The sequence below is a fragment of the Bactrocera dorsalis genome, chromosome 1 (assembly GCF_023373825.1).
Source record: "Bactrocera dorsalis isolate Fly_Bdor chromosome 1, ASM2337382v1, whole genome shotgun sequence".
Classification (NCBI taxonomy): Eukaryota; Metazoa; Arthropoda; class Insecta; order Diptera; family Tephritidae; genus Bactrocera; species Bactrocera dorsalis.
The window spans coordinates 114,590,662-114,605,878 of NC_064303.1; the positions used below are offsets into that span (position 1 = coordinate 114,590,662).

The 15,217-nt window shown below is 39.5% G+C and overlaps 1 protein-coding gene across 1 annotated transcript in view; it reads left to right on the forward strand.

The window, feature by feature from the left end:
* The first annotated feature begins 223 nt into the window (after window positions 1-223).
* LOC105229249 (polypeptide N-acetylgalactosaminyltransferase 2) overlaps window positions 224-15,217 on the forward strand; it is a 72,920-nt gene continuing 57,926 nt past the window's right edge. The window contains exon 1 of the mRNA XM_011209392.4: window positions 224-355. Coding sequence (XP_011207694.2) covers window positions 340-355 — 16 coding nt within the window. The 5' untranslated portion in view covers window positions 224-339. The remainder of the gene's footprint in view (window positions 356-15,217) is intronic.

Below are 15,217 nucleotides of genomic sequence, written 5' to 3' on the forward strand. Positions count from 1 at the left end.
GTGTATATACTAAAAAAATTTACATACATACTTACATACGGATATATGTATGTATGTATGTAACTATTAAGTTACAAATATCCATGTTTAATATGTATGTACATACGTACATTACGAATGGAAATTGATTGCCGTCAGACTTTTCAAAGAAGAAACTCTGAATGCAAAAACAATGAATGAGCCTGTCAATGTTTTATTTTGAATATTTATTCTCTATTAAAAAAGTCAAATTAATTTTATTTTCAATTAGTGTTTGTTTGTTGTTTTCTAGTTTCTTGGGCTTTTCACATTTTCTCTTTATGTTTTGCAAAAATTTTACAAATTTCGTGTTAACTCAAAATGTTTAGACTCTTCGGTGAGTAGCTACCTACACACATATAAACAAACATAGCCATATTTACATATATACACACATACATATGTATATGAAAGCGTTTTCCGAAAGGAATTAATGATTGCGTGATTATGGTTTGTATGAGTTACTCTGAAGAAGGGATGTTTCTCAATATTTCTGTCTTTTTAGTTTGCAATGTCCACACATTTTAACTGCTTCCAATAAACGTAGATGAATACATATGTACATATTTACTCGTAAAGTGTTAAGCTTGCTGTAATTATGGCATAATAAGTTCTGGGAACCCAACAAACAAACAGACCTATAGTCCAAGCCCGCAGTGGACATCTACTAATATTTCAGCACACACACACAAACACACAGGCTGGCACATTTTTATGATCGCTGTCACACAGTCCGAGAAAAAATAAAGCGGACTACGTAAATACATAAGCGAATAAAATTTTTATAGGTATTTACCCAGCGCCATAGCAGTACTAACGGGCACGCGGCATCACCAGCGTAGTACCGGCAGTCGCATCTGCCAAGACAAAGCCCCGTCAAGCCATGGCACGCCATGCTGTAGCATCTAAAGCCATATTAGCCACAACCACAGCCGCTAGCGCTGCCGCTGCCGCAGTCGGCGCCGGTTCCTTTCACTTTCTCATATTACGTCTTTGTATGACAACATAATAGACGCACACATCCACGCAGTGACTAGCACTCGCATACCCGTCCGTACCGTTAACTTGCCTGCTTATATACATACATACATATATACGAGTATTTATTTGCCGCAATAAGTGAGGCATTCGCTGCGGCAACGCCACCGCCGGGTTATTAGTTTTCAGATTTGTTGCTGCTGTCGCTTCTGCTTCTTCATCGCCTTTGTTGGAAAGGCGATCGTCTTCGTTTCGTGAGCCACTAACCCGTTTTCTGATTATGGCACTGGAATAAATGCGCTGATACGCTGGCTAAGGCTAATATCTGGTGTCGGCGATGCCGTTAGTTGATTGTTGATGATGTCGACAGCGACGGTTGGTCTTGTTGTAGCGACGCCGATACCCCTTCGTTCGTTGCCAACCACGGCGTTATGTAACAGTTGGTTAGTTAGCGCAGTTTTGCTCTTCCTAATAAGTGTTGGCGTAAAACGAAAGAGTAACGGTTTTGGACTTGCAAAAAGCAACCGTAATGTACTCACGTGCAAGTTAATTATGTAGTAAAGCAACAACAACAGCAATAATGCGCTCACTGCCAGAGGGCCAACAACAGCGTGCGGTTTTAATGGAGTAATTTCTGGTTGAATATATTCAATTCATTATAAGCATGAGGCATTGCTGTTCAGTTCAACGTTTCCCCATCAGCGCTGCTCGACTTCACGATTGGTATTAGGTACCTACTAAAACATAATTAAGTAGATTATTAGTAAAAGCTCAATGCATTTCTTACATGTTACTTGGCCGCCATTCTCATTTTCGAAGTTTTTTGGGAGCAGTTAGGAAGGTACTACCTCACAAGTGTACCACTGAGTGATCTGATATCAAGCTAAGTTATAATCTACATTTGTAGAGACCTATTGTAGGACCGTACAATATCTATTTACCGAATATTCTTTTAAGCTTCCAAGAAGTACCCGTTGCTTTGCAAAGTTGCCTCTTACCTACATACTACGTGTTGCCAATATTTGCTTAGTAAAAATATAGTCAAAATTAACTTTTACACGAGAGCATTAATTTGTTTGTGAATTAATTTTGTCTGCTTCCCCAGCTAATTCCGCTAAAAGCTTTTGAAGTGCTAACTCAATGGCTTTTTAAACATACATATGTATGTATGTAAATATAGTACATGCATACACCTCCACACATACAAGTTGGTCTGTAGGCCTCTACACTGTTATTAAGTTCATTATTACAAAGATTAAAATCAGAACGGTTTTACGGTAAATTAATTAAGGGAATTCCCGGAGTGGGGACCCCTGGTCCCTTTGCGCCTTCCTTTGATTAAATAAACACACACGAACACACAGTTATTCAAAGGCGCGCAAAACTATTTGTTTGCATGTTGTTCACCGCCACAAAGCTCTCAAAGGCGAGAAAGCTCTCTGCGCTCTAATTTCTTGAATGCGAACTTTAATTACATCAATTTCGCTTTTAATTGCAGATAATTTTTTCTCATTTTCTATACGCCTTCACGCTCCCAGTGCGTTTATTTACCGCGCGCTAGATTGCTTGAAAAGCTTTTAGAATTCTCACGTTGGCAATTCATTAAGTTTTCGTATGAATTGCTTGTTCTTGTTGCTGTTGTTGTTGTTGTTGCTGCATATGCAAATATTCATTTACATACGTTGACATAAAATTGCGACGAAGTTTCTCATCCCAGGATAGGTGGATGCTTTTTGTAAAAAAACACGTTAATTTCGGTTGCACCGTACACCCTTCACAAATAAAAAACTTTTCTTTTGCAAGAACTTGATTTTAATCGGTCAGTTTGCATGGTAAATATATGTTACAGTTATCCGGTCTGAAGAATTTCTTCGGAGATTTCACGATTGCTTTAGACAATAACCTATACCGAAATTTCTTAAATATTTTTATCTCTTGAAATTAAAAAATGTCTATACAAGTCCGATTGTTCACTATAGCTAGTGGTCCGACAACTCCTGTTCCGAAAAATAAGCAGCTTCTCGGTAAGAAAAAGATCAGATCGATATCTTAAAACTGAAAGATCATATCGTCACCTGAAATGCAAAATAACATAACAACATTTTCAGAAATTTACCGTGGCATGAATGAAACACGGAATAAAATGGAACGTGGGTGAAACAAAATATTAATATTGGTTAAAACTGGTTTATATATGACCGCAGAACCAGAAAATGTTGAACATATTTAATATTATGTATATAATTTGAAGTAGTGAAGCGTAATCAATAAGACACTCAATTTCGAATTTTTTGATGATACGTTATTTTGCATTTCAGGTGAAGATATATAGAGACGGACGGACCGACGTATAGAGGCAGACGGACATATCTAAATCGACTCAGCTCGTTACTCTGATCATTTACATATCGCTCATTTGCTGCAAGACCGGCATAAGTCAAAAAAATCGATTCGCCAGAAAACGCGTTTAAAGTTTTCAACTTACTACAACCTTACACGGTGACTCCAACCTTACACCTCTTCTCAAGCGGAGCATATAAGAGGTATTCATATGAATTTTTCACTCAACATGAAGTATGATATAACGAACAATTCTGCAGCATTAACTCCAAAATCACATTTTTTTGAATTATGCCGGTCTTGCAGCAAATGAGCGATATGTATATACTTTAAATGGTCTTTGGTTCTTTTTGGATGTTTTGGGTGTTACCAACTTCATGGCAAACTAATACAATCTGTTCAGGGTATAGTGAAACCTCTATTAGAACTCAGTTGTCTCTTCCCTAAGACAAAGCATATTCTTCTCAGAAATCTAAAAATATGTGAGATCCAAGAAAATGGGCTTGAAGATTAATAAATATTTAGTTGTGCATTCAAAACTCTTCCATTTTTCCTCACTCAAATAAAGCAAGCATGGTTCGTTGACTAAACGTAAGTATCGTGTTGTCTCAATAGAAATCTGAACACATCTAATCATCACAAACTCAAAAGAAGTAGTTCTTGGAGTAAATGAGCTTTCATTGCAACTTAGTTGGCAACGATTCAAGCGAAAGTGTGTTAGATAGCAGAAAAGAGCGAAGAATGAAGAAGCAATTCAATTTCGTAAGTGCCGCGGATCTGCCAAATAAATTTACACATACATATGTACATACATATAAGCAACATCGTTTACACAAACAAAAGCGGATAAACCAAGGCAGCTAAATGATTCGAATGGAGTTTAACACGCATATTTACTAGCGACGTTAAAAGTGTTAAAACAACATTTTAAACTTCTTAAATAATTGCATACAACACTTTACCGAACACTTTTTTTATGGTACAGGTCAGCGCCTCATTGTTGTTATTGCGCAATTTTTATTCTGTTTGGAGAATAGCATCCTCAAACTACAAGTTATGACTCGCTATTTATACATTTGCTATTTTTAAAACATACGTACATATTACATACACTTCTGTCTATGTTTTGGTCCGTTGAAATTTGCATGGCAGCATAACGGTAACTTTCAGCGTCTCCTCCATTCGTCCAGTAAATATTAATATTTTCGCCATTTATGGCCGCTATTAAAACTCATTTATATTTAGTACCGTTACTGGAAGCCATTTTGAACGCAGACTATGAGCTCCCTCGCTCCTTTCATATCGTCTCGTTTTTTCATCATACACCTACTTTTGTAAGTATTCTCAACAACTAGCTCCGCTTTCCCTTTTTAAATTCTTTCTGTTTTACTTTTCAGTCATAACTTTTTTTTAGTTCTGTTGGACTTTGCGCGTACTTTCCATGGTTTTGCGTAATATTCTAGGCAAACACAAACACAAAAAACATTTTGCCCAACAACAGCGAAGCTGAGCAAAGCAAATGCGATAATCGTATTATTTCTTAAAGCTATTTATTTGCAAATTTTCCTGTTTATAGCCTGGCAATATGCTACACAGCGTACAATAACAATAATTTTGTTTACCTATGTAATAGAGATTTCTAACACCTCGCTGGACTTGTATTTGGACTGGCGTGACGTCTGTCTTTGCACCTTATTTTAGCCTCCACTGACCTTTGCTTGAATTTCGGCATTTAGAAAATGTTTAAAGTGTTTTGACTTCAGACTATTAGACAGTCCGAGGACACATACATAAGCTCATCCAACGTTTTAAGGTATTAGTCTACAACTACAGCCAATTTATTTTTTCTAAAGATAGTCGGGTCTACTTAACTGGAACGGATCCGGATATTTATCGGACCAAGGACTGTCAACTCCTCAGCATTCTTCCAAAATACTTCTGCCGTTACAAGATCAACAATGCCGCGCCTCTGTTTCGAATTGATTAAAAGTATTGGTTATGATGGTGGAAAAACAATCTTAAATTTCGCTCGAATTAAACACTTACTTATTTTGTTTACTTTCAAAATGTGTGGATTGTAGGCCGTTGCTGTCTATAAAAGTCGGGTGGTTGTAAGTGGTGAATGGTTTTTGCCAGTTTTCCATAAATTTGAAGTTCGCACCACCACATATGTACGTTCATACCTATGTTTATATAAAAGAGAAGAGAAAACAAGCAAGGAAGAGCTAAGTTCGGATGGAACCGAACATTTTATACTCTTGCAACTTGCAGGGATCAAAGCCGACTACATAGCTTCAGGTGTTGATTGCCAATGATTAAAAAATATAACGAAAAAGCTCAACTAATTTACGGGCTTTATTCATTAAGAGAGTTCTGCGTTGACAGAAACAAATGGTAGTCAGATGATGCAAAGTCAGGACTATATGGTGGATGCATCAAAACTTTCCAGCTAAGCTCTCCCAGTTTTTGCCGTGTCATCAAAGATGGCTAGCGTTGTCCTGATGGAAGACGAAGCCTTTTCTGTTGCTCAGTTCTGGGCGTTTGATTGCTTGCTTCAATCTCATCAGTTGTTGTAAAATATTTTATTTTAAATGGTTCAAACCGTTTGATGATGAATGTTAAGTTCCTTAGCGATGTCATGGCTGCTTATATGACGGTCCTGGTCAATATTTCCATAATTTCGTCGACTTTTTTAACGATAGGTCGACCAGAGCGAGGTGCATCTTTCACATCGAAATTTTTAGAACAGAAGCGAGCAAGTAAACTTCACAAATTTCAATGATGGCTTGCGTGTTATTCTTCCGTTTATACACAAAAATTACAAAATATAGGGAATTTCTTCATTATTTTCACTCATTTTTAAACAGCTGTAACTTTTTTTCAACTTCCCTGAATTTTTTTTTTTTAATAAATGAAACTGCAAAGACATCCATTGACAAAATACGAAAAGACTATAACGAAATTCAGAAGTGAACCGTTATCGAAAATGCATATTGATATTCAGGTTCACGGCAGGTGGTTTGTGCATTTACTATCGGTTTTAACAATTCATAACGCAATTATTAGCCGATTCATTGATGCGCACTAAATGGCTTAATTCAATACTTCGATTTCAATTTGCTTCGCACTTTTGTTGCATTTAATTGCCGCGATTTACACACACAAATGCATTCAATAGTGGCGAGGCAGCTGGTGATTTTGTTGTTGTTGCACTTTCTGTGCAACAAACGCATTTGCATTCGCTCTTTACTCGCTATCTGTATAAATATAATATAATTTCGGTTTGTGTGTTTATGTGTGTGTTGAAGTGAAGCATTGGCAGTGCAACCGCAGATATTTAGTTTTGCAAATGAAAAGCAATTATTTGCGCATATTTTATTACGTTTTCATCTCGATAATTAGGGCGAAAATAGACTACCGAGTGCGCAGAGGCGAGCTAAAATTTAACCAAACAATAGCCCTTCCAATAGAAGTGCTTTCCATAAATAAAAGCGCGTTTCACTAAGTTCGATTAAATGCGCTTCTAAATGTTTGTGTGGGTGTTGTATGGCTGGTGAGCTGGGGAAAAAAGTTACTAATTTGCTTCAACATTATACCGTCTAGTTCTGTGGGAATTGCCAAAGTTCTGCGCCAAAAACCAGGCAATACATTGGCCGAGCATTTAGCCTTTAATCAAATTAACAAAATCATGCCACACGCACACTGGCAGATCCACACACATGCACACGCAAAAATCCGTTAAGTCACAAAGTGTCTGCAACTCAGTTGTCTGCTCAATTTGCTGGTCATTCAAGCATACCTCAAGGCGCGCACGCCGCCTATGTGAACACGCACTTGCGATGAACTTTGATTTATCTAAGTTGCTCATTTGTTGCCAGCAATATTTCCATTATTAATTAACTTTGAACTTTTTGCACGCAATTCAATTGAATTAAATACACAAATACATTCACACATGCATAGTAAAGATGTGGGTCGAATCGCAACAGCAGTAATAATTCCAATTATGTGGTTTATAAATTAAATTAAATAAATAATGTTAGCATGAATTCAAACAAGTAATGCTGATTGCACAAAAACCTCAAAAATATTTGAAATTTGTGGAAAATTTTAGGAGCAGAACAATTACCCTTGCCTAATATGCGCGTTGTGTTCTTCTCGCTGACTGCTAAACTATAAACTTCCAGTACTATTTTTAAGGACAAGCAGTATTTCGCTGTTTTCTATTTTTTTTTTTTTTTTTGCGCGGTGTAGAGTAAGAAACCTTTTGTCTCGAAACCAGAATTCGGAGTGCTTTAATAGGTGGAAACTTCCGGCTCTAACAATACTTAAGAATGGAAGTGGAACATTGCGGTCCATTAAATGGCCAAAGCGCTGATTTCCTCGATATTTTTTCGTTTCGCAATTTAAAATTTCGGAATAACCATCTTATTTCTCTGAAGAATGAATGAAAGCAAGAACGTTTGCTCTGATATGAAACTTCAATATTCTGTTATTAGTTCCGCCTGTAGTCATTCAAAATAAGTGGAACGTGTTTTCGTGAAAGATGCACTTCAAACGCAACAATAATGTGCGAAAGAGCGTGGTGAACCTCAACAAATGGTCGCAAAGCCAGGATTGACGCCTCGTAAGATTATGCTGAGTGTTTGGTGGGATTGGAAAGGAATCCAAAGCTGCAAGCAATCGAGAAAAAACAGCAGAAACTGATCGACAAAAAGGGCTTCGTCATCCATCAGGACAACGCTAGACCACACACATCTTTGATGGCACAAACTGGGAGAGCTTGGCCGGAAAGTTTTGATGAACTACCATATAGCCCTGACCTTGCACCATCGGACTACCATATGTTTCGGTCAATGCAGAACTCTCTTAACGTAGTAAAGTGAGCTTCAAGAAAAGCCTGTGAAAATTACTATTCGCAGTTTTTCACCGAGAGTCCTGGAAAGTTTTACCGAGTTTTCGACAACCTAACTTTAACAAAATAAAGACTTTACGATATTATCTGCTCAACGCTGAAGACTTTTTTGACCGCAAGTTGAAATCAGTGAAGCAGCAACATCAAATCACTTGAAAGAGTTGTCAAACAGAAGAGCAGAACAAAATGCAATAAAAGCGAAAAACAGTTTACAACAAAATGCTCTTGTCCGTCAAATACAGTGATGGACAAGCTGACAGAGAGTGGCAATTTCAAAAAACACTGTGGCGAAAAAGCACTCTGTGCAGTTGTGAGTATGTTATGTAGTTTATGAAAACGCCTGTGGCGAAAAGTTAGAATCCCGTTTTTTGCATCAGAGTGCATTGCGGTGAGCTCCTGTGTATTTAAATAAAGTAAATTTACGAGTAAATATATGAGACCAATATACAACAACACATTATGCCACCGACTCCCACCTACAAAGATAATTCTGACCAAGCTAACTTTAATAAACATACATACACAGCTTTTACTGTGAAATAATTTCGTTCTTCCCTCCTTATCGCACACGTGTTGCATACATTTTATTGCAGAACTCATTTAAGCAGCGCTTTGGATGCGGCAAAACTTTTTATCAACGCAACTCAGGAAAAATTTGATCTCCCCACTAAACGCACACCCTTACATAATATACACAAAATGGTGAAATAAAGAGAAAACATTTGAAAAAGTGAGCAAAAAGTGGCGCCAAACTCGTGCCAGCGTATTTAACTTTGCAATAATCGGTTTGGCTATGCAATAAATGCATAAATCTCGCGCGCTCCCACGCCAGCGCCCGCTTCAGGTCTCGCACGAGGGAAAAGTGCATATGTTAGATGCAAATGTTAGGAAAAGCTAACTGTTGGTGTAAGTGGAGCTTAGCTCGCGGAATCCATGACGGAAGGCAAACTGTGGTTCCACCCCGGTTTTGGCTTAGGACGGAAGCAAGAGCCGCGTGTGGGTGTACGAGTATGCTGGAAAATACAATGACAACGAAAGCATTTGAATTCGGTCGAGGAAGGCGATTGACCGCCTCGAATTGACAGAATATATTGTACATATATGTATATGTATACAAATTTCTTTTTTGTCCATCAAACTACCATGCAAATCGTGTAAGTCATTGCAACTCAATTTGAGCGCATTCCAATTTAATAAATATCGCCGAATGTAGTAAATGCATCACTGGGCGTTTTTTGTGGTATTAAATGAGCACAATTGGAGAATTAAATTTTGAATTTTGTGAATGTGTTTTTTAGAATTGTGCCTGCAGATGGGAGGATATATTGTTCGGGACCTAGGGTGACTCGACTTCAAAAGCAGACTATATATTGCTAAAATAACATAAAATTCTGAAAAGTTTTTGTTTTTTTGATTCCATTGTGTCAAAGTAAGGTTCTTAAGGAATTCCTATCTGTGACTTTATGTTAGCATACTTTTAGGGACATTGAATGTTAAAATTTAAAGAGGAATTTTTGCTGTACTCGCTTACTTCTCAAACTTGACTTAAACTAATATTCACAGTTAAACACATTTACTATTGAAAACTCTTGATTACATACATAAATAGTGTACCTTGCTTTTACAAAGCTTGGCAGAATAATCCCCTTTAGTTGGCATCTTGCCTTCCTGCCTAAATTTTACAATGGTCTGAAGGAACATTATACCGACTAAAATGATAATCCTTCGATTTACTTTACAATATCATAGTCCACACACATACATCCATATACCGGCATGAGTGAATTTGTGTTGCACCAAGTGTGAATGTGAGCATTTATTACTTCTTCGAACATATGTTTCATAAGCACAGTTACGGCATGAGCTCTTCACAATTCGCCTGACATTGAAAATTCATTGTCACTTCCTGTCGAATTCACAAGCATAGCGTAAGTCCCTAGCATAATCCCCTAATGTTCACTTCAGCATGGCACATTGAAAATGACTTATCAACACGCCGGTACACCACACCCCGGAAAAGTACAACAGCAGAGCGCAGCATCCGGTCAAAATGAGTTAACCGGAAATAGTGCATTTGTGTTTGGCTATGTGTGATTGGGAATACAAGCATTTATTTGTACTTTCTTTAGCCCAAAAGCCACCCCACCCCCATCAAAAGTAAAAGTTCAATAAACGTAGGAACCCACCAACCTAGCAAACCACCAACCTACCAAACCACCAACCCACCAAAACCCCTTCAACTCACTGCTACTCCACCATTTACATAGAAGAGTTTGAACTGATTTAAAGCGCATGTGCCAGCGCTCTCGCCTCCTTACTCTCACTCTCTCTGTAGAAAAATGCCTCGCTCTCTTTTTTTACAACATCAAATTGACATTTTGTTTGACAGCAAAAGCAAAGACCAAACCAAAACATTTGCTAAGGGTGTTCATCATGCCACTCAGGGCGAAACACCACCCAAAGGGGTGATTATCGAATTGAGCGAAGAAAGAGGCAAAAATCAAATCGCTCGTATTATCGCTTGCCACCGCTGTTTTTACCATTTCGCCCAAGAGCATATTTGACAGTTTCGCGTTAGTCATGCCGACTTTCAGCCGCACGTCGGGAGATAAATCATAAATCCGCGTTGAAACTCGCGAAAAGCCAACTGAGCTATTATTGGAAAACAATAAATCGGTGGCCATATAGATTTTTCGTACAAATTTCGTAGTCCAAGTTAAATGTAGTGCAACAAAAGCTTTAAATACTCCACAATTAAAAATATTATTAGTCAAAGTGAATGCCGACAGTGCTTTAAATAGAGGAAAATACGCGTAAAAAACAACAAAACCAAAATCGTTTTAATTATGTCAGAAAATGTTATGTTTGTGTGTGTGTAATACGGTTAATGTGTGGCTTCATAGCAGAAGCCAACGCGGCTTAATGTGTTCCATGAGCAATTGGTCGCAGCGAAATGGTTAAAGCACCACAAAATATGTCTACTTGTTCGCTTCCAATCGGTGTAGACCAGCGTAATAATTTATAGGTAAATTGCTTGCAAATATACGCTTTAAAACCGTAGCAAAGTGCTGTGAAAAATCGAACGATTCATGCCTTGAAGCGTGAGTCTGACAAAATCAAGTGTCGCGTCAACCGCTTTGCTCTTCGTTTTTGGTGCTCACATAAATGTGAGGCGCTTCAAGAGTGAAGAGTGGGTATTCGAGAGAGAACGTTGTTGTGTTTGAATCATGTTGGCCATTGTTTTTGTGAGGTTCTGTGTTAGTCGTTGACCTTAAATCGAGCAACCCTTAAATTTTGTTGAGAGAATTCGGTAAAACGGTGTTGCCAGCTGAAAAATATCATAATGAATTATTGAAGTCACTTTGATTTGCAAACAGAAGCGCATGGACTGTATAAGGCAGCAACACGTCTTCACGCTGTTGTTTAAGAAAGACAAGAAAAAGTATTTTCAATTATCCAAAAACTGTAAAGCCAAAGCTGAGAACAGAGTCTTGTTGTTTTCCTCTTTTGCGGCAAAATCTTAACAGTGGCGCTGTCTTCTTAACACACCACGCGAGGTTTTCGCAATTAACAACAGACTCAGCAGGGAAATAGTGCATTTCAACAAACACAGTCTCCGCACCTCGCGTCGAGTGCAATGGGCGTATAAAATGCAACTTTCCAAGCGACTGCACAACAAGACTCCAACTTCTCCAATTACTTGCGCGCAGCTGCTCTTCTCCATCCACCGCCGCCTAGTACTCGCCTCCGCGGGTATCCGCGCAACAACAGCATGAAGCTTTGTTTCGAGTAAAATTTATGCAGCCCACTTGGACATCACTTGCAACTGATTTGCGTGCAACACTTGCAACAAGCAGCGCAGCGCCAATAACTCAAACGGCAGCCCAACAACAACTCAACTTGTTTACACAATAATTAATTATGTGCTCTGATGTGTTGCTGTGGTTGGTGCTTGTACTGCAAACACTACTATTGCCACTACTGCCATTAACGTCTTGGTTGCCACATTAGTGGTTGGTTTTGTTGTTGTTGTATGCGCTGCCACTTCTCCGATTGCTCGCCTGATTGTATAAATAGCAAAGCCTTAATGAAGTTTGTCTTGAACAGTTGCGCACCTCACTCAGGTCCCCAACGCCTGTGGTGCGCATAAATGCTCGCTTAAGTAATGCCAATCAATTGACGGATTCTGGGGTCATGCCTGTCGTCTATTGCCTTGTGTTGTTGGCAACCTGTCAGGCGTGGGGAAACATATCGACTTGATACTCAATGACCTGCCTGCTAGTGGTTATACCCACGGTAATGATATGTAATGTGTCCACACTTTGACCCAGTTGCCTCAATATATACTTTTACATATGTATGTGTGCTGGTATTTGCATTGGCTGGCGTTGTTAATTATCTTCCCGATGCGTTAATGAGTTCGCTTTGCAAATGTTAATTAAAATGTCAATCAATTAAGTCAGCAAAAGCTAGACTTAAATAATTTCGGAGAATGCCAAGAGCCGACATTTGCAACTTTATTTGTAGAAATGTTTGGCAAATGAGTACTTCTGCAACATGTTGCACAGATTTTAATGGTTTTGTTCATCTGTTAGTTATGTTTAAGACCCAGAAGTACAGATAATTTTGCAATATATTTGATATCTTGAGTATGGGTTTGGGAGGCAAATAAACTTTGGAGTTAGAAAGAGGGAAACTTAATAATAGAGCACATCTCACATAGGCCTAAAATTAATGCAATGCACCACTGAAAGCTATTCCTACTTCCAAAGAAATTAACAGCCTTTAAATATATACCCTTCAAACTAACAAACATTTGATAACCTTGCTGAATATTTGAAACATCAAGTCAGACAATCCGCCCATGGGACCTTACCGTCAGAGTTAATAATACAGTCTACATCTACTGGGTTTGTCCGGAAAGTAATAGGACTGATTTTCTTTCGCCGTGACTGTACTTCGTAACGCGTGCACCGACTGGATTCGGTAGAAAGCGTTCTTAGCTAACGAACGAGCGGATGGTCAGTTGTCTCCGAGCACCTAGAGAGTCAGGAAAAACATTTTCGCGCGACGTGTTTCTGTAAGTGGTGTATGCCGAAAATGCAGGGTTCCTCAGAGCAGAGGTACACAATTAAATTCTGTGTGAAACTCGGTAAATCTGCGACAGAGACGTTTGATACGATCAAGCAGGCTTACCCATGTTGCTTTAGCAAGAAGTGATGTGTTTCCGTAGCATCAGGCCTTTTTAGAGGGCCGGGAAGAGGAAGTCCTCAAGAGACTCAAACGTACGGCCAATCGGGTCCGAGAAGACATCCCAGCCGATTGGAAGTTGTACCACGACAACGCCCCGGCTCACACCGCCTTTCTTGTGTACAGCTACTAAACTAAAGCCGGCACCCCAACGCTTCCGTAGCCGCCCTACAACCCATATGTGGCCCTCCCGGACTTTTTTTGTTTCCTTGCCTGAAAAGACCGATGAAAGGCAGCATTTAGAGACGCCTACAATGCCTGGAAATCGCGCTGACAGCACCGCATCGATGCAAGAGGAGCCTATTTTGAAAGTTTTTAAATAATTGTAACTAACGTATTACTATTCGGACAAACCCTGTAAATAGTCTACTCTACTATAAAATATAATACATCTTTTAATGATACAGCTTTATTTAAACTTAGTTTGCATCTTAATCCAATGTAATAAACCAAATTGAATATTTCATTGAAAAACATCCACATAAATAAAAAACTAAGAATCTAAGCACTTCTTCTTAACGTTGTGCTTATCACTTTACGTGCGCATCGTCTTTGCTGCTGTCCACAACGTGTCCCAAGAAACTTAGCTGCACTCTAAGAGAATCGAGCGCTACAACCAGCGCCAACCAACGACATTGCGACGGCAGCAAAAAGACATTCGGCCTCAGACTTGGCGAAGGTTCAAAAACCCCACCGATCGAACAAAATACAACAGAAATCCATTGCGGCGGGAAGCCTCCAAACATGTTCGCACACCGCTACTGAGAAGCAATATGTTGCGAGCGCCACAACTCTTATACGAAGTACTCAGTGTGCGCTGCCGACTGCTGTGGCGTCCGTATAAAACGCTTAGCGCGGCAACAAATCTGCTCATTTGGCGTTCGCATTGTGTGTGTGCGTTTCGCGGCAACGACGTTAGCTCTGGCAGTGGTAGCGCGGCGCTAGCCCAAGGCGGTTACAGTGGCAGCGGTTAACAGTCATTATCAGTGAACAAAAGCGCTTGCACACCGACGCGGCGCATCAGTTGCTCGTAAGTCCCTCGTTCGAGTTGTCGGCGTTGGTTAGCGGTTCCACTCAACACTTTCGGTGCATAGCGCGTAGCGTTTGTGACAATTTATCGTGACGATATACTCGCAAGCGCGTCCATCGTAAGCGCAAACTAACGCTTTATTATATTTGGCTCATGGTCGAGACAGACGGCTGTCCATGCCAACGGCTGTCAACGCGTAATCGGTGTTAGCCAAATTTATTGAATTGTGATACGCGCGCGTGTGTGTATTAGTGTATATATGATATTCAACAATTAGTAGCGCTTCTCGGAACCACAAAGTGTAAACATTTTTGAAGAGGAAACTTGGGTGCTCATATTTGTTCAAAGCAGTATTGACCTAGAGTTGCTGATATTCTTTATCGAACTCTCCGTCATACAACTGAATTGCCGTTATCTTATCTGTGGGTGCGTTCGCTTAGACCCATAATTAAACCGAACCGTCTGTCAGCGGGAGTGCGTGAACGTGTGTGCGTGTGAAAGCCAAAACACTTCCGCGGCCAAAAGCGCGCAATCAAGCGTGTTTCTGTGTGGCAGTGGCTGTTATCAGCAGCTGCTCAGCGTTCTCTGTGTCGTGTGTGCTCCATGTCGTATGAGTAAGACCGTTCCGGTTGGACTTAACTGCCGCGAAAACTTTTCATTGAATTTCACTCTCTTTGAAGAATTTC